The sequence below is a fragment of the Epinephelus fuscoguttatus genome, linkage group LG11, assembly GCF_011397635.1.
Source record: "Epinephelus fuscoguttatus linkage group LG11, E.fuscoguttatus.final_Chr_v1".
Classification (NCBI taxonomy): domain Eukaryota; kingdom Metazoa; phylum Chordata; class Actinopteri; order Perciformes; family Serranidae; genus Epinephelus; species Epinephelus fuscoguttatus.
The window spans coordinates 2,492,337-2,512,185 of record NC_064762.1 but is presented as its reverse complement, the minus strand read 5'-3'; the positions used below and the strand labels follow the sequence as shown (position 1 = coordinate 2,512,185).

The window sequence follows — 19,849 nt, the reverse complement described above, 5'->3', positions numbered from 1 at the left end:
AGAGTGTTAAGTGCAGCCTCCTGCAAACAATCTCTTGTTTCTTGAGCTCAAAGCTGAGAGAACGGCAAGTGTACCTCCATATTAATAAGGGAGAGAAATCTCACCTGAAACTAATCTCAAGAAACTCTGTGTACCAGTTCACCAGCTGAGGCTGAGATAATGGAGTTAGCCATTTGAATCTTGCCGACACACCACAGGGAGGCTCGTGTTTGAAAGAAGAAATTATGAGTTGAGAGGATCAGGAGGAGTTGCAAGTGGCGGTTGCAAGAGGTGTTCCCACAGAGCCGGGTGTATTGTTAAGGATAATGACAGTAGCGTGTGTGTGTGTGTGTGTGTGTGTGTGTGTGTGTGTGTGTGTGTGTGTGGGTGGCTGGTGCATTATTCAAAGTGTTACTGTTTCCATTTCATGTTGCCTATAGCTGCATGATACTGTAGGCCTCATCTAGTCCGCAGAGAGAGACAGAATGTTGTAAAACTCCCGCCGTGATGCTGTTAACTCAATCAAGCATGAGCGCACTTGAAGACAAGGAGGTCCAGATGTCATTTGAAATGCTGTAATCTTTTAGAAAATCATTAATGTGACAGTTGTCTGCCTGGAGTTAAAGGAAGTGGACAGATTTATTACTCAAGAGCTTTACGTGTCATCGTTCTCACCATTTAGTGACATTTAATTCATTATGGAACAACTCAATTGCCATATCTTTTTGCACTGTACGTTTCTGCAAACCATGTATACTTTACATTTGTACAATATTTAACTTTATTTGATAGGCCGTGGTTTGCCGGCCAACAAAAAACCAAACAGGTTCAGTGCCACAAATGCCACTGCAAAGTGCCAACACCCAGGTATGGTGCCACAAACACTGGTGGACTAAAAAAAAAACAATTTGTTGTTTGTTGGCCCCAGTGTGTCACTAAAAACACCCAAGTTGGATAAAAAAAAAAAAAACACTCATGTTTGGTGCTACAAACACCAGTGGAAATACTGCTAAGGGTTACCAGAAAACAATTGGATTTGTGTGGGTTTTTTTGGCTGCAATGCACTACCAAACCACCTAAAAAAAGAATCGGGTTTCTTGTCACAAACATTGCTGAGAAACATCACAACATGGTGCTAAAAACACCCAGGTTTGGTGCCAAAATTACTGGTGGAAATGCAGCCAAGGGTCGCCAAAAAAATAATTTTGTTGTTGGCCGTAACTTTTCGCTATAAACTCTGAGGTTCAAAAAAACACCCAGGTTTGGTGCTACAAACACTGGTGGAAATGCTGCCGAGGGCTGACAAAAAACAATTGGTTTTGTTGATTTTGGCTGCTATGTGCTGCTAAAAACACCTAAAATAAAGCAATCCGGTTTGGTGCCACAAACGTTGCTGAGAAACGGCACAACACGGTGCTAAAATCATCCAGGTTTGGTGCCAAAAATGCTGGTGGAAATGTAGCTGAGGGTCGCCAGAAATCACTCCATTTTCTTGTTTGTTGGCCCCAATGTGCTACTAAAAACATCAGATTTGGTAAAAATCAATTAGGTATGGTGCCACAAACACACTGGTGGAAAAAAAGAAAAGCTTTGTTGTGTATTGACCCCAATGTCTTACTCAGAACGCCCAAGTTGGATAAAAAAAAAACACCCAGGTTTGGTGCTACAAACACCAGTGGAAATGCCACCAAGGGTCGCCAAAAAGCAGTTGCTTTTGTTGTTTTTGGCTGCTATGTGCTGCTAAAAACACTGAGGTTTGGTTAAAAAAAAATAGGTTTGCCGCCACAAACATTCCTAAGAAACACCACCATGTGGCGCTAAAAACACGGACATTTGGTGCCAAAAATCACTGGTGGAAATGCAGCTAAGGGTTTCCAAAAAACAGCTGTTGTGTTGTTGGCCCCAGTGTGCCACTAAAAACACTCAGATATGGTAATAATCAACGAGGTATGGTGCCACAGCCACTGGTGGAAAAAAATACCGTTTGTTGTTTGTTGGCCCCAAAATGTCACTCAAGACACCCGAGTTTGGTTGAAGTCAATCAGGTTTTGTGCCACAAACTTTGCAGAGAAATGTCACGATGTGGCTCTAACAACACCACATGTTAACTGCCTATAATGCTTGTGGGAATGCAGCTAAGGGTTGCCAAAATGGCTTTTGTTTTGTTATTTGTTGACCCCAGTGTGCCACTAAAATCACCAAGTTTGGTAAAAAATCAACCAGGTTTGGTGCCAAAAACACTGCAAAGAAGCACCACTAAAAACACACAGGTGTAGCGCTACAAACGGAAATACTGCCAAAAAACAGCCGGTGTTACTTGTTGGTTTCAAACAGTGGTTTGCAGCTTGGCAGGTATCTCGCCAAGGCGACACGTCATCCACCATCCCCTCCACCTCCCGATGACAAAGTCAGCTCATATATAACGTTACTTTTTAAACGTTGATCAGATCCATATGAAACACAAGTCTATTTATGATCTACTTGGCTGACACACACCACAGAGGCATTTAATGACCACATATATGTGCAGAAAGTCACGTCAGAAAAAGAAAAAGGGATGAAATAATTGAGTCTTCACTCAGTTGGGAGTGGTGTTCTGCAACCTTGACATTCGAAAGTCAGTCCTGCCTTGTAGGCATTCATTGTCAATTAACACGCGCCAACTGGCACAATACAGTCATAAAAGCAACGGCTGCCCATATTTCCCCTGCAGTGTATCACCGCTTGAGGCAAACCGCTGGTTTTGATTAGCGGCAGCCCCGCTGTACCTCTGCCGGTGTGAAAGGTCTAAGCCCCTTTAACTGCTGCGCTGATTCCTTTTTAATGTTTCAGTTAATGAAATAGCGTTTTAATCCAGCGTGTGACACACAGTGACACACAGTCTGTCTCACACACTGCCATGAAAAGCATTAATTTTGTGAACAGAGGGAAGAGTCGACATTCTGTCCTTTTTATCACCAGTGTGGAAGAAAAATGGACGCTTTTGAAGGCACTTCCTTCAGGACCAGCATCTGTCAGCAGACACCCGCAGCACTACTCTGAGCAGGTCGCTTTGAGTTGTCCATTTTATTAGGTTTCATACCGCACCCTGCTCCTCTTTGTCCTGAGGAAGATAGCTTTTGAATTTCATAGACAGTCGTGACTGCTTGGAAATGTTTATGAGGCAACCTGAACGCGCACAAAAGCCAATATGGAGGGAAAAAGAGATTAGTTTTCACTTCACACTGATGTGCTTTTGCCACTGGCAACAGATTTAAATGGCTGTGTGTGTTTTTCTTGGTTGTGTGTGTGTGCACGGCGGTGTCAGACTGCTAATCAGTTGTATTTGAGACTTGAATTATAGAGAGATGTTAAAGACCGTGCTCGTGTCTTGCAGCGTCTTTAGACTTATTGTTACTGACGTTAATTGATAAATGTGATCATTACTGGTGTTTATTTTGCCCCGTGTGACTTTATTTACTGAATGACTGAGTCAGTTCTTTTTAAAGGAATGACTTCACATTTTGGGAAATGTGCTTATTCGGCTGCTTGTCGAGAGTTTGAGGAGGAGATCAATGCAGCTCTCATATCTATGGTTAATACAAAGCTACAGCCGGCAGCTGGTTAGCTTTGCTAAGCACAAAGACTGGGAAGGAAACAGCCTGGTTCTGCCAAATGTAACAAAATCCTCCTACCAGCTCACTAATAACAAAAAATACCTCATTTATTTAATCCATCCAAAAGCTGAAGTGGAAAAACGTCAAAGTTTTGGTTTGAGCTGTCAGGAAGTATATTTTGTTACTTTCTGGCAGAGTCTGTTTCCCCTGTTGAAAGCAGGGGTGTAATATACAGGGGGAACACGGGGGACATGCCCCCTCTACAAAACAGCTATGAAAGTTGGAATGGTGTCCGTATCTTGTAAGTTGCAGGAGTGAGTTACTGCCTCAAGCAAGGGAGTTCAAGTATCTCTGGGTCTTGTTCACGAGTGAGGGTAGAATGGAGCGTGAGATGGATCAGCGGTTTGGTGCGGCGTCTGCAGTGATGTGGGCGCTGCGCCGGACCATTGTGGTGAAGAGGGAGCTGAGCCAGAAGGCAGAGCTTTCGAGTTACTGGTCCATCTACGTCCCAACCCTCACCTATGGTCATGTGCTCTGGGTAGTGACCGAAAGAACGAGGTCGCAGATCGGAGCTCAGAGTAGAGCCGCTGCTCCTTCACATCTAAAGGGGTCAGTTGAAGTGGTTCGGGCATCTGTTCAGGATCCTCCTGGGCGCCTCCTGTTAGAGGTGTTCTGAGTACATCCCACTGGTAGGAGGCCCCGGGGCAGACCCAGAACACACTGGATGCATTACAGATCTCATCTGGCCTGGGAACACCTCGGGGTCCTCCAGGAGGAGCTGGTGTGTTGCTGGGGAAAGGGACGTCTGGGGTGCTTTGCTTGGACTGCTGCCCCCACAACCCGGCCATGGATTAGCAGATGAAGATGGATGGATGGATGGATGGATGGATGGATGGATGGAAATGAGAAAAACAGTATCTATCATAGTTGAGCTTGGAGTGTCTGGTATCAAAATTGAGAGACGAGACACATTTTAAAATCTTGAGCTCCATTTAGAGTTTTATGGTGTTAAACGTTATTTTTCATATATCTAAAGAGATAAAAACTGATTATTTTTGCATATTTTGTTACATATTTAGATAAAAAAACAAAAAACCTTTTACTCTCCACTTTACACATTTTACCGTATTGCACCACCTTTATTGTTTCTGCTCAAAGTTTCTTAATCAATGTCATGATGTGAACCGTGCCGACATACTAGGGCTGGGTGATACAACGACTATGTAAGATATAATATATATAGAAATATTTAAATGATTTTCCAGCACTAGATTCATTTGAAAGACCAACAGATGTAAAATGACTTTTTAACTCCCTCACAAAGCTTTTTAATTGTGTCAAACTACAGTGGATTTAAACCAACTCGATACTTTTATACTCATGTTATAGTTTATTGTCGTGAGCTGCAAACCTTTAAACTCTGCAGCTCCAGTGCTGTGTGCAAAAATGTTGATGCACAGCCCTGCTATTGATTTTAGGAAAAGAATCCCTGTCTTTGCATTTTATTTTGATCACAATCTGTTTTTGTAGAGGTGCTTGTGACATCTCAGGAGGTTCTCAAAATCTGTGCTGAACATACCGCCCAAGGTCCCAGATCGGATCTGTCCTCCGATTGTCAGGAGGGGTGAACTGGGAATAAATTGTCCCAAATCTACTGTAGCCTGACCCCGACTTTATCTGAAGAACTAAAGCCCTTTTGAGGCTTTGTGCTTGTACTACCCGTGCCCCCCCCCCCCCCCCCCCACCCACACACACACACACACACACCTCTGAAATCTAAATTCCACCCCTGGTTTCCAGTTTATATGCTAAACTAACCGGCTGCTCGCTGTAGCCTCATTCAGAATAAGCATTTCCCAAAATGTTGAAGTGTCCCTAAGTAAAGGAAAGGCTTCACAAATGCTCCACTCCAACAGTCCGCAGGCCCATAAAGCTGAATAATATAACTTGTAGCATGAATCTGTTATCCTCATTGATAACAGCTTTGTCAGCTTTTTACTTTATCTTATCTTCCAAAAAAAGATATGTTCCCCTTCAGCCGCCCAGCTGCTCCCTCTGACCGACTTTGAATAGCTCTACATACATAGATTCCTCTACAATATCATGTTTCCTCCTCTGTGACTCCGCTTTCCCGTGCTTGCCTTTGAGTTGATAAATAAATCTTTACAGTGGTATCTGGCTCTCTCCTGAGGGCTTCAGAATCCATAAAATTAGTTCCATCTCGCCCCCTTTTTCCCCCTTTGCTTACAGACACACTGACAAGTGCAGCAGCAAGATAAAAGCCAGAGTTATGTGAAAACATTATTATGTGAAAACACTTTCATTGCATTTGAATGGGCTTTCCTGGAAACGCACTGCCTATACTCTGCGAGAGGTGCGCCGAGTCACAGATGAGAGAGAGGGTTTTTTTCCTCTGTATGAGAGGTTCTCAGGCAGACCTGCATTATTCACTCGCTCTTCAGCAGCAGTAACAGCCGGGATATCTGCCCGCATAGAGAAACTGCTGCTGCAAGGTAAACAACCATCCTGACGCTGTGTCGAGGGGAAAAAAGACAGTTTACATGCGCAAATAATTGCACAATTTAATTCAAGAGCTCTTTCATGTATTTCCCCTTGACTCAAACTGCCACACGTTCATTACTGTGCAGGCACGCTGGCATAGAAAAGTCCAACCTCACAATAAACCAACTCACATTATCTCTTATGATGCCTGGAATCAAACATCCAGCTGTAATTTATGGTTTTATGACCCCAGTGATGATTCTTTAAAAAAAGCAGCAAGAAATCAACATTTGCTTCAATGTCATCTTCTGTTTGGCTAAATAGAATTCTCCTGCACGTCTCTCAGTCTACTGCAGGTATTTGAAACTATTTCTGATGAATAACAGCACAGTCTTCTCATCAGCGCTATTCAGCAGGGACACAGTTGTCTTCTCTCCACCAAGGTTTCTTTACTGAAGGAGATAAGTTAAAGCAAATACACCCACAAAGAATATTCAGTCTAAATATAGAGACCGGATACGGAGGGATAGGTGCGGCTCTCCAGCAGCGTTTAGTTTGGAGATGGGAATAAGTTTGTACCAAAGGGTTTTTTCATGACCAGAATGCTTTTGTGATCTATAGCCGTAGCCTCAGGGACTGCTATGGAAATACAGCCGAAACAGCCCGGGGCCCGGCTACTCCTGTCATCCAAGATGAGAACATTTAGAGGGCCTAACATCTGCGTGCCTTTTTGTTTTTATTTTATGGTTTAGTGCTTTTGAGAGACGTCTCATCCTCTCAGCAGAAAAGCCAGCACCCGCTCCTATAAGCTGCTTTTTTATTTATTTATTTATTTATTTTTACCCCTCAAATAGCAGTGCATTGCAAATACACCAGGTATGTTAAAAACCAGCACCTGTTCTTTGTGCTATTTTTACAGAGTGCCTGAGTCGCGTAAGCTAAATGAGCCTCTTTATCTGAGGTTGCAATCTGTTCAAGAACCGTTTTAATGCCCCGAGCAATTCCATTAAAAACCTCAAATTAGCATATCTGTTGTTTTTTATTTTCTTTTCCCCACATGAATAAATAAATGAATAAAAATAAGGTGGCATCATGAACAGTGCCGGACCGAGCACATTCAGAGCATATGCCAGCCTATCCCAGCTGACATTGGGTGAGAGGCAGGGTTCACCCTGGACTGGTCTGGGGCCGTTTAGTGGCTGTTTTGGTAAGCAACCGGAAACAGGGCGAGAGAGGCAGGATCCAGAATTCGATGGATGCGCCTTTCCGTCAAAATAAAAGCACCAAGCTAATAAAAATGCGGTGAAACTTTTTAATTTAAAGAATATAATTTACAAGAAAAGCCCCAAGCCATTAAGTTAACCTTTCTCTGTTATTGTATTTAATTGTATTACAAGTTATTGTCTATTTCAGTTGTCTGCTTTATTTAAGAGGCACTTGATCCTAGTTTTGTTCATTATACCTGTAGTTTGTAAATGCATTTTTTCGATAAAGTTTGGGGCGGTGGGGGCAGAAGAGAGAGGAGAACTGCGTGATGCTCGTCATGTAGCATGCTCTATCAACCAAGTTTCTTGAAGAACGTCTTCTAAAACAGACTGTTGTACGTCCGTGTTTAAATGATTAAAATGTATCGATCGTGGCGACAGTCTTCACTCTTCTTTCTTTTCCGATTCGACTTTCCAACGTCAAGAAACTGGAGATGGAAATCGATGGTGCACCAGAATTTAAAGTTTTACCTTGGTGAATTTGGTAAATTCCGGATCCGCTCTCTAGACCGGAACCAGAATCCAGACAAAATTCAGAGTGAATGGAAACCAGGCATTCACACTCACATTCACACCTACGGACAATTTAGAGTCACCAGTTAACCTGCATGTCTTTGGACTGTGGGAGGAAACTGGAGGACCTGGAGGAAACCCACGCTGACACAGGGAGAACATGCAAACTCTGCACAGAAGGGCTCCACACCCTGGGTTCGAACCAGGAACCCTCTTGCTGTGAGGCGACTATGTTAACCGCTTTATTATTCTCTGTACTGCAGGGATGATGTTTCTTTGTAGTCCATCCCAGAAGATAGCATCGCCCTGGCTCCCTCAACAAAAAGCCAGTGAGATAAAATATGCTTTGTGGCAAACAAATGTTTATGATACTTGCACACGTTTTGTTTCAGCAAGAAAATCTTCACAAATAAACACCAATTTTTTTTTACTTTGGAAGCATAAATTCAATCTCCAGAGGTAAAAAGCTAACGTGGCAATAAGCTAACAACATGAACAAGACTTTAAAGCCACACTTCGTGTGATGACGTTCTGTAGTCTTGTTTAGCCACTTGTTAGCAACCACCTTTTTAAAGACAAATCTTCGTCTGTTCCCTTCAGGGGTCGCCACAGCGAATCATCTGCCTCCATCTAACCCTATCCTCTGCATCCTCTTCTCTCACACCAGCTGACTTCATGTCCTCTCTAATTACATCCATAAATCTCCTATTTGGTCTTCCTCCAGGCCTCTTGCCTGGCAGTTCCAACCTCAGCATCCTTCCACCGATATGTTCACTATCCCTCCTCTGAATGTGTCCAAACCATCTCAGTCTGGCCTCTCTGACTTTATCTCCAACACATCTAACATGAGCTGTCCCTCTGACGTACTCGTTCCTGATCCTCTCCATCCTCGTCACTCCCAGACAGAACCTCAACATCTTCATCTCTGCTTCCTCCAGCTCTGCCTCCTGTCTTGTGCCACTGTCTCTAAACCAAACAGCATCGCTGGTCTCACCACCATCTTGTTCACCTTTCCCTTTAATCTTGCTACTACTCTTCTATCACACGTCACACCTGACAAATGCATTTTTAAAGACACATAAAAGCTTCAGAATTCACAAGTGGGGTACTGATGACCTGCTGTGAAACAACATGACGCTTTCCATTGTGCAAATTTGCAGGAAAGCCCAATCAGTGTTTTTTCAGCATTGGCAGTATAAAAACAAAATCGGGGAGTGCAGCAAAATGCCGCCTACCTACTGTTGTTTATACAGAATGTGCCTTTTTTGGGGCAATGGGGGGCGTGAGCAAGTAACAAAACGTGTAGCTCAGCGTGTGACGTAAACAGTGACGTGGGAGGGAAGCCGCGGCTGGTCAGTCCTTCTCCTGATTCTCTCGTAAGTCGGCCCGTCCTTCACCGTCCCCGTCATCTGACGGTTAATGGCCTCTTCGTTTGCGAGGACAAGGAGGGCGCACAATTCCTTGTCTCCCCAGTTGCTCATCTTTACAGTGTCTGTCAGGTTTGTGTTTCCCTCTTGCTACTAGCTGCTCGCTAATTCCTGCTATCAGCTGTTTCCTGTTTATCCACCGCCAGTGGCTCGCACGTGCGGCGTCATCAACAGCTCCTCCCACAAGTCATCAACAGCTCCTCCCACAAGTCTTCAACAGCCCCTCCCGTTGCAGAAGGCCGCCTCGGTCTGTTTAAACTAAAAGGGTTCCACCAATATGTCTACCCTACGAGGCGGAAAATTGGGCACCTCGGATCAACTCGCCAATCCGGCTCTGTGTGTCTAAACGCTCGCAGCTTGCCGGCAAAATGGCCCAACATTCGCCAAAAATCTGTGATAGTGCAGAGATTGAGGCTGGTGCATCTAACTATCACAACTGCTGCTGACTTTGCAGCTACAGGCGAGAGCGAATGAGAGAAGACCCGAAAATATTCAGAGAATTAACTCAAGTGCAACCCAATTTTTTCCCCAATATCCAGTCTGTGGCAGGGGTCCTTGCTCCGTCTCTCTTTGAACTCAGGGGGTCCTTGGCCTAAAAAACATTGAAGACCTCAGGCCTGAAGAAAGATGCCCCACTGCAGGAACCAAATCCAGCAGGTTAGCCCAGGCAGACATTAGAAACATGATTTGCATTGTTTCTTATTTTACAGCTGTAGAGAAGCATCAGAGAGGATGACCTCAGTTTGAGGAGGTCACCGGCTTGCTTTTCATTTTCCATTTTCCTCAGCCTCCTCATCAGTATGAAATCCTTCCAGCGTGCCTCGAAGGCGCTTTATCTCCCCAAACAAACTTCAAAAAGATATGAGAGGAGTTGGGAACCTCTGGATTACTGCGCCTCCAATCGTCTGGCAGCTTGGGAAAACAATATGAAAAAATTTGATAACATTTGCAATCAGATTCAGACTCTTTCTATTCCTGTCTCTGTCTTCAGGTTTACAAAGGCTGTCGTCTCCGCGTCTGTCGCAAAAAGAACTGAGCGAATGTTTACTGCAGTGAAAACAGCGGCAGCTAAGAAAAGAATCAGACTCAGACAACAATCAGGGAGCGACATGTGCCATGCGAGCTTTAATTAAAACACAAATTGAACCACAGTGTGGAAGCTGTTCCACGACTCCTTCTCACCGAGCCACCTGTGAACGTTATAACTGGAGACTGTACAACTCCACCGACTTGCACTTCCTGTCATGTGTGGGCAAGTGCTGTGTGGAGGTGGAGGTTTCCAGGGTGTTGCACCATCCTTCAGTGAAATACAATAACCAATTGGAGGAACTGCACTTGCAGAAGGAGACTGCAGTTTAGCGCCGTAGCTTCCAGTTAGGAACACGAGGAGAGCAAATAAAACCAGGCTCAATTCTCTCCCACGAAAATCTTCGGCATGATCCGCTAAATGCGGGGAAAGTAACGCTTGTTGAAATGATGAAAACTGACTCATCCACATATGAGAGGAACCGGGGGAGTCGGACGCCCAGCACTGCTTTTCAAATCTAAATTTATTCTGTAATGATTGAAAGCTTGTGATGATTCTATTTGTAGATTTATAATAACAGGGCCTTTTTTCCTGAAGAACGTATAACTTCACAAATTATTTTTGAGGAGAGCATATGAAACCCCTCCAGCACAAATCAGACACAACAACACAGGATGAGCAAAATATTTTCCTGCTCACTGTCTTGTTTGCTCAGGCAAAGTCTGTGAACGCTGAGAAACACAACAGTCTTCTTTTGATCTATGGCGCTTATTAATTCAATCTGCCTGTGTGTCTGCTGTTGAGCATCGCCTGTTTAGCATATCCTGGTGGAGGGAGGAAAAAAAAACAGCGGAGCGTGCTCTTTGTTTTGTTTTATATGAGCATTTTTCACCCCTGATGACTAGGCGGGCATCTCAACATCGTCTGTTGTGCTGCACCGTTGTTCACTGACAGAGACATCAGCCTGTGACTCACTCCTTACTCACTCCTGTAATGAGAGCTCTTCCCCAGCTGGTGCTGCAGTCACACCCACTCTTGTTGCATGTACACTGACCCGCCATGTTAAACCTGCAATACCCCAGAATCATCTCTGACGCAGTCGTAGTAGTTCCTACTTCCAAAATAGAAACTGTGATTTGATTAAAAAGAAAAAGACAGGTGACAAATTGTCAAAGTGTCTTGATAAGCATTAAACTGGGACAAACCTGACTTTTGTGGGCATTTGATTCTTCAGCAAGGCTGGAAAAATATATTTTAAAGATCAAAATCTTTACTATTAAGCCTTGTAATGGTTAATAGCATACACTATGGATGTCAGAGGTGAGATCTGACAACACATTCTCACTCTGACCTTGTCACATATCGATGTTTAGCCTCGTCTCCACCAAACCCTTTCAGTCCAGTCCCTTTGGAACCAGCAGTAACCCTTCAGACATGGTACCTAGACCCTCGGTCTGTTCAGACAGTCCTCTTAAATGTGGGCGGGGTTGTTGTGACTCACTGCTCCGTCCAGCACTCGTTCAGGGTATCGGAGGATAACAGCTAGTCGGAATAACAGCTTCACTTGAAGTGCATGGAACCCACATTTTGAAAATGTAATAAAACTCAGCTAACGCTAAAAACGTCAGAACGGCTCGTCCGTTGTAATCCAAGTGTTGCTGTGTTTACATGGCAACTCGCGCGAGACTCGAGAACTAGCACCACCACTAGCCATCAGCTAGTCTCGCGAGTTGCCATGTAACAGAGCACGGCGAGAAATGATGCTATAAAAGTGGAGTAAATTCCGTCTTTTCAAGTCAATTTTGCATGTCGCGGCTTCACGGCACTTGGATTATGATGGCTGAGCCGTTGTGATGTTTTTGAAATGCATTAGCAGAGTTTTATTACATTTTCAAAATCTGGCTAAAACAAAACAAAACAAAAAACAAAACAAGTTTTGTGGATTAAAAAACTACACTGGACTTCTTGTCGGCATGAGGGTCAGTAAGTACTGTCTGTATTGTCGTTCTAAAGTGGCCATTTCCTTTAAGTCCTTTTAAGGCAAGCTCAGGGTTTAGTGTTGCCATAGCCCACAGGAACAACACTACACAGTGCTTTTTTTTTTTTTTTCACGAATGAGGATTAGAATATCTGCAGTTTACATAACCTGACTGAAATTAATCTATATAAACGCTTGAAGATCCACTCATTACTAAAAGTGTGTGTCATATAAAAACTAAAGTGATGGTCAAAGTTGTCACAGTGAAATTTAAGGTGTGCTGATGGATTCACGTCATCAACTCATGCATTGAGTAACATTACAAGTTAACGTTCCACCTTAAAAGTTGCCGGCAGTCGGCCCAGTGAATGAAGTGATTTTTTCTCAGACTCCAGCTGCTGTGAGAGGCAGCAAAACATCCTTTCATTTTATAGTTACAGTTTACTAATAAAACTCTCCACAGTATGAACAGTGGTTACATGAGCCTCAAAACCAGACACAACTCAGCCCTGAGCAGAGTGAGCGTCCTCTACTGACCAATCAGACTGCAGTGTTCACAGCTCCACCTTTTAGTACCAGATCTGTGTGCTAGGTACCCCAACAGAGGGGGGACCAAACATGGGGACGCTAAGGAACGCTTCTGTTGGGACCATCCACAACTTTCACTGTGGAAACAGAAAAAGAGTGTATCAAACTGAACTGAACCGTACTGCTCAGTGGAGACGGGACTTTTTGGTCATCAATTGATGTACAAATCATCAATCAAACACCCCTGAGCTGCACTAAGGTGCGAGGGCACGATCATCGCTGCTTGCAGCTTTAATATCCAGTTGATATTGTTGCCTAAAAAGTAATAATAAACAGCTGGAATAGTTCATGCAGTTTATACTCCATTCATAAGATCATATTTGGTGTCGATGAAGCTGTACTTGAGGAACCAGTGCTGCAGATAATACTGTGCACTACATGCCTGACAAACTCAACCCACTAAGACTCTGTTAGACTGCATGAATGTGACAATCAAAATAATATAAAGACGCAGTGTGAGATGTCAGGTTGTACTGTAGCTCTGTTGTTCAGTGTGTGAAATGCTGAGCTGAGTGTGGCTCTGCTTTTATGTTCAATAACCATGATGGTGACAGCACAAAGGAAGGTGTACTTTCCTGCACACAGCTATGAGAACACTGCAGCTACACATTTCCAAACTGCTCCTCCATCTCTTTCTGGCAAAAACCACCTACACTCCATGACTCAGTCTGTGTTTGCTTTTGCTTTAAGGACAACTCAAGCAATTACTGGGCCAGTTCTCTCAGGTCGTGGAGTGTTTTTCGGATATGAAACCGACAATAGAGCTTCACATTATATAAACCACAGAGAAAAAGATTTTTTTTTGCTTTTAAGAAAGGACATCCTTCCTTTCTGATTTATTTGTCATTACATTTGAACATGTCTTTATTTGCACTATGTACATGTTGCCTTCACACAAAATCCCCAAAACATGAACAGAATAAAAAAAAAATGTCATCTTTAATTCGGCTTAAGAGCACGACACAAAGAGAGCACTATCACCCTGGCATTGAGGAATGCATTCAGTCTTTGCTGCGTGGATGTGTACATTAACTCATCACAATGAGAAGGAATTAACAACAGCACTGAAACCCACGTACTGTTGTGACACATTGCACAATACCAGGTTGCCAAAGATAAAAACACATCATCTGAATGACACGCTACATAACACAAAGCATGTTCATCGTTATCAGCAATAAAACGTTCTCCAAGAGATGACAGCAGACGTACAGAGTCTTTCAGTATAGTTATGGTCATGATGTGTGCGTATGCTGACGTGAAATCAGTAGCTCGTGAGTTACCAGTAGGACGCGTGGTCAGAGGGGGTCGGAGATTATAAGGCCAAACATATACAGTGTAGTGACCAGGAGCAGAGCCAGATGTTTGGGGCTCGGTCCAAACCTCAGGCCTGGCAGATTTCTTTCCCTCTTACAGCAGCTTTATGCGCCGATTTTCAAGCCATTTGAGATAATACCATGCCAAAAATTCTGTCGACCATTTTGGAAAAACAAAATAATAGCTGCCAAGAAAAAAAATCATCTTTTAAAGCCTATTGTGTGTCTAATTGTTCTCCACCTGTCTTCATCATTCTGAAACCAAAACACAGCAAACGCCACATGAAAAGAGGCAAACATTGTTGGATGTTACCATTTTTAAACTCCATAACATAGGCACAGTAATCCGGTCTCACTCCCAACTTGCAAATATCAACGCTTGGTCAGTGGCCCTCAGCGTCAGACACTGACGCACCAGCGTAGGATGGGCACGTTTAGTGGTGGATGGGTCAAACAAACTCCGGACTTTCGCCTAGGAACCCACTGTTTGTGTCTGGTTTGAAACATAAAGTCAGTCAACTCAAGGCCTTTGCGCACAGAGCCCATTTTTTACCGATGTGTTTTTTAATCCGACATCTGAAAGAAATCATTACGCACAGAAACCTTGCACACTGATTCCTCTGCGTTTTATTGTTCTATTTGTTGTTAAAGAATTCACCATATGTGAATAATGAAGAGACACATTTCCTCTCTTGCGTCTTTCCCCTGGAGTTACTGATCTGGCTGTCATCACTCCCTCCCTGTCTTTGATTTGGCACCACAGCTGCATGAAGGGGCGGAGCTGTCCTCCACATTCTGTGTGCAGTCCACATCCTCCTCCTCTTCATCATCATCCACCTGAATATCACTATCTGAGGAAGGAAAGTATTCTGTGCGCCCCGTTCCTCTGTCTTGTTGTGGCTGTGTCCCGCCACCACATTTTCTTCACTGATTCTTAGTCTCTCAAGGCTCTGACAGATGCAAAAAATGCAGAAAATCAAATCTGTTCCAAACATTTTAATGATGGACGAAAGTTTCGGACTCAGTGTGCAAACGTGATTGACTCATCGTAACGTCGAACGACGAACTCTTATTTTTACTTTGTTTTTATTTTTATTTTACACTTATTTTAAGCCAAACATGACGTTTTTTCCAAATCAAATCACTTACTCTTGTTGCCTAAACCTGAAGCCCATGACACACCAAACCGACATCAAAGAACTCGTGGCGGCGAAGGCCAATTCTTGCATCACCTCTCGTCACATGTTACCCAGCTAAAAAGCTGCACTTGAACACACTGCAAAGACTACAGCCGACGGCAAACTAGCATATACGTTCTGCGCCTGTGTGAGACAAAATATACATACAGCAGGCGACAGGAGTTTGTATTTGTCATTTAAAAAGAGAAACTGAAAGACAGTCAGGATGAAATCAAGATGCCAGTTAGCCAGTTAGCACATTAGCACAACCCCATGTTGAAAGAACAAATGATAATAACCATCACAAATGAACAATAACACAAACGACTACAAACTGTTTCTGCTCAAGAGCTCATCGGCTCAAAAGTTTGTCTCAATCTCACACCCTTCATTTGTTTCCTTTCTTCACTTGTTTCTCATCTGACCGGCTAATCAGAGTGATTTCAGTCACTGAAAGGCTTCACCGTCTCTGATGCCGGCTCAACTGTCTGAATTTCCTGTAAAAAAGCCAACAATGCCAACTAGTGCGCTACACACGCCCTAATATAGTTTACCAATAAACAAAATGTTTACCTATGTTCTAAGTGTAATTTGAGAGGAGAATGTATGCCATTAAAAAGGAGAAACTGTACATTTCCTGTGAAAACTTAATTTTAATTTGACCCTCCATCCCAGGGCCACTGACCAAGCGTCAGTATTTGACAAGTTGGGAGTGAGAAAGTGTTGGCAGGGTAAAATTTTGTGCTAGCAGAATCACTAATGTTGAAACCTGTTTTTGTTACACTATGCTGGAATAGAAATATTAGGCCCAATTAAACTAGATTTCTTAACCCAATCACATAGATTCACTGCTGGAGCCCCAGAGGCCCCCCCTTTGCTCCGCCCCTGGTATTGACAAGCTTTTCAGATGACCACACACTCAATGAGTTGAATCGTAGGGCCCCAAACAAACACGTAGAAATCATTCGGCATTCAGCTCATCCTTGTCTGACTGCCTTTACTCAAAACACCGCTGGATGTTTGCACACACAGGCAGCCAAAAAGAAAATTCAAAGAAAAGCTCGGAGTCTGAGCTGCAGTTTTATTCAAGCAAAGCACACTGGAAACTTCCCCTCGTGGAGAATATGGGCAATATTCACTCTTCATTAGCACAGCAGAGCCGACTTACATGGTTATTTTAAAATGTTCACAGAGCCGAGGATGTGTAAATGGATTGTTTACTTGCAGGGTTTGACAGCAACCGGCGACGCCAAAAGTGGCTTATTAGTGAAATTAATGTGGTTGTGCTATTTTAGGGCTATGCTCCAGAGACTACACATTCCTTCAGAACAAGCCATTACGGGGAGCTAATTGTGCACCATAAATGTCAGGTATGACTAATGCAGGACCTGTGCAGGGAAACTAAGTGTATAATGTCACCTCTTGAGGCTTGAACTAGCATCTGACTGCATCTGGAATATAAAAACACAAAGTGAAGTCTCTGTAATTAATAAGCCCTTCATACAAAGAGGATCAGTGAATTTGTCTGTTTCAACCATTCTTGAAATCGCGAAGGAACAAACTGCAGTGTCTCGATGCTTTATTACTATGAAATGTCCTTTGTTTTAATAGCTGAGCTGGGGGGGTGTGGGTTTAAGCGCTGCACGAAATACGAGCCCCTTCACAGCCTGATCAATTTTAATTTAAGCTTTTTTTATGATCTGACAAAAACAAGCTCTAAATCCAATCCATCATGCGTAGCAGTATACTGCTGGCACATAGCAAGAGTCATGCAAAGAATAATTGATCACAGCTCAATTCAAAGCTGTCAGACTGCGACGCTCTGTTTATACGCGCAGCACCGGAGGATACTAAGGCCTGCCTTTTAATGACATTATCTACCTGATTTATAACTTCCTCGCTCCATTGTGAGCGGCTGATGTTTCATTTCACATTGCGTTAGCAGATGCAGCATTTCCGGGGGAGACACTGTGCATCGTTTTCCCCCTGAATTTGGGACCATCTGGCCACCTCGCATGTGTGCTTTACTTCAAAGGCTATAAATGAACATTCCTTAAAGCGAGATTAATCAAGGTGCCTTTTAGACAGCAGGGAACACAAAGAGACAAACATAAAAACAATCTGCATGTACGTAGGCAAAACATATCTGGCGTGAGCAGATTTTGTTAGATTTCAGGGCATGTCTTTGATGGATGGACACCTTCTCAGAGGTAAAATACAGGCCTGAGGCTCCGTTCAGATCCTTGTAATTCATGCCAGTACGTATTGTTCAATGAGAAAGAAACAGCCTCAGATCGCGTTTGATCGCTTTTTTCTTTTTTATCTCTCAGCGCTTTATTCTTCTTTGATTGAAATTATGATCAGAAGTTTTGTATTTTTTTCACAAGTTTCTCTGGAAATAAAAGCCCTCCTTTGTCATGATTTAAGAAGCGTGGTCATCTACTGCGAGGCAGTCCGCCCGGAGACAAATGCAGCCTTGGTGTTTTTCAGTCGATGAGGGCAGCTCACAGTCTATTAAAGACAGTCCTGGGTGGTGAACTGAGATGACAGGAGACGGGACTCCACAGAGAAGCTCCGATTTTAACTGCAGCTCAAATAACGACAACATAGAGTTGGTTTAAGAGTGATTTTGTATTGATTTCTAACTCTCCTCAGCCTCTGCTCTATAATAATTGCTTAAGTGTGTGGCATTATCGTCCCAGTCTTTTCTTCCACGATGTGTCTGTCGGGGTCTTGGAAGTTAAAAACCAGCCAAAAGAGGATGAAGCCAACAGGGGTTTGAGTCAATGTGATGCAAACTGGACTCTTCCATTACTCAAACCCTCTCAAACAAAAAAAAGAAAAAACTTTGTCCATCCCCAATTCCCCCTCTTCTCACCCTCCAGCTTGACCTCTCTCCAGTCACTGTGGCTAATCTTGGCTGACAGAGGGCCTGTAGGGAGAGAAAGCTGGGAAGAAAGGAAGGCGGAGGGAAAAAACTGTACATCCCCGAAAAACTTTTCCTCGAAGTCTGCAGGAGCAATGGCGTTCCCATGAGGGGGGGAGTTGTTCTCTTCCTGGGCTCCCTGGAGGTGTGTCGGAGGGAAGGTGCGGCTGCTATATGTGTCCTGGTTTAGAAAGGTAGGCGATGAGAGCTACCACCACCCCCACATACACGCCGGTGCCTATAGTGATGGAGAGGGCAGCGAGGAACAAAGCACGTCTGGAGGCGATGTTGGCCAGTGGGAAGTCACCTTTGTTCACCGCCTTGGTGGTCTGGAGAGGAGAAAATATAAGAGGAGAAGAAAGTCAGATACAGTTTGGAGGGACCTCACGAGAAACAGTGACCCACTTTACAAAGGAACCATAATCACAGAAGCTGTCTGTTATTTCTGTGGCGGTGTGGAAAAAAATTACGACTGGAGGACGGGCCTATTGACCGAGTGGCTTGGCGTAACCCAGGAGAGCTCATTGTCCATGGCAGGACCAAAAAATGGCAATTAGTGTGGAAATGTCAAGGACTGGAGGTTACTGTCATATCGGCTGCCAGTGCTGAATGATAAATGACATATGAGCAACACAGATTTTATTATAATCGCTCATTAAAGCAAAAAAAGAGAATAAATTATAAAACATCTATCTATACTGTAGTTAACACAACCATACCTGAGGTCTATAGTTAGCTTATGTTTATATTTATTTTATTAATGTGTTAGAATACAGGCTCAAGTTATTCACATCAGATATGGTGCTGTGAGGCAGTTCAGTGTGCATGGCGTTATGCATAAAAGACGACATGAAGCTTGAATTGGTTTGGATTGTAATAAGATTTTGAACGTGTTATGCAGTGTTAGTGGACCGTACGAGATGTCATTTTGGAAGGGCCTGTTTTGTTTTTCTTTTTTGGGGTTCTTAATAAACCCTGCTCAACTTTTTCCCTGCTTCATGTGAGGACTGCAGATCTCCAGAAGAGGAACAGGACTAAAGCCTCATTTCATTTCTCATTTCTACCTGTTCCCACAGTGAAAGTTGTGGATGGTCCCAACAGAAGCGTTCCTTAGCGTCCCCATGTTTGGTCCCCCCTCTGTTGGGGTACCTAGCACACAGATCTGGTACTAAAAGGTGGAGCTGTGAACACTGCAGTCTGATTGGTCAGTAGAGGACGCTCACTCTGCTCAGGGCTGAGTTGTGTCTGGTTTTGAGGCTCATGTAACCACTGTTCATACTGTGGAGAGTTTTATTAGTAAACTGTAACTATAAAATGAAAGGATGTTTTGCTGCCTCTCACAGCAGCTGGAGTCTGAGAAAAAATCACTTCATTCACTGGGCCGACTGCCGGCAACTTTTAAGGTGGAACGTTAACTTGTAATGTTACTCAATGCATGAGTTGATGACGTGAATCCATCAGCACACCTTAAATTTCACTGTGACAACTTTGACCATCACTTTAGTTTTTATGTGACACACACTTTTAGTAATGACTTTAAAAATATAGATTCAT

At 43.5% G+C, this 19,849-nt stretch overlaps 1 protein-coding gene across 1 annotated transcript in view; it reads right to left on the bottom strand.

Moving 5' to 3' along the window:
- Nucleotides 1-13,727: 13,727 nt before the first annotated feature.
- syndig1l (synapse differentiation inducing 1-like) overlaps nucleotides 13,728-19,849 on the bottom strand; it is a 79,020-nt gene continuing 72,898 nt past the window's right edge. Inside the window, exon 4 of the mRNA XM_049590538.1 lies at nucleotides 13,728-18,624. Within this exon, the coding sequence (XP_049446495.1) occupies nucleotides 18,466-18,624 (159 nt within the window). The 3' untranslated portion in view covers nucleotides 13,728-18,465. The remainder of the gene's footprint in view (nucleotides 18,625-19,849) is intronic.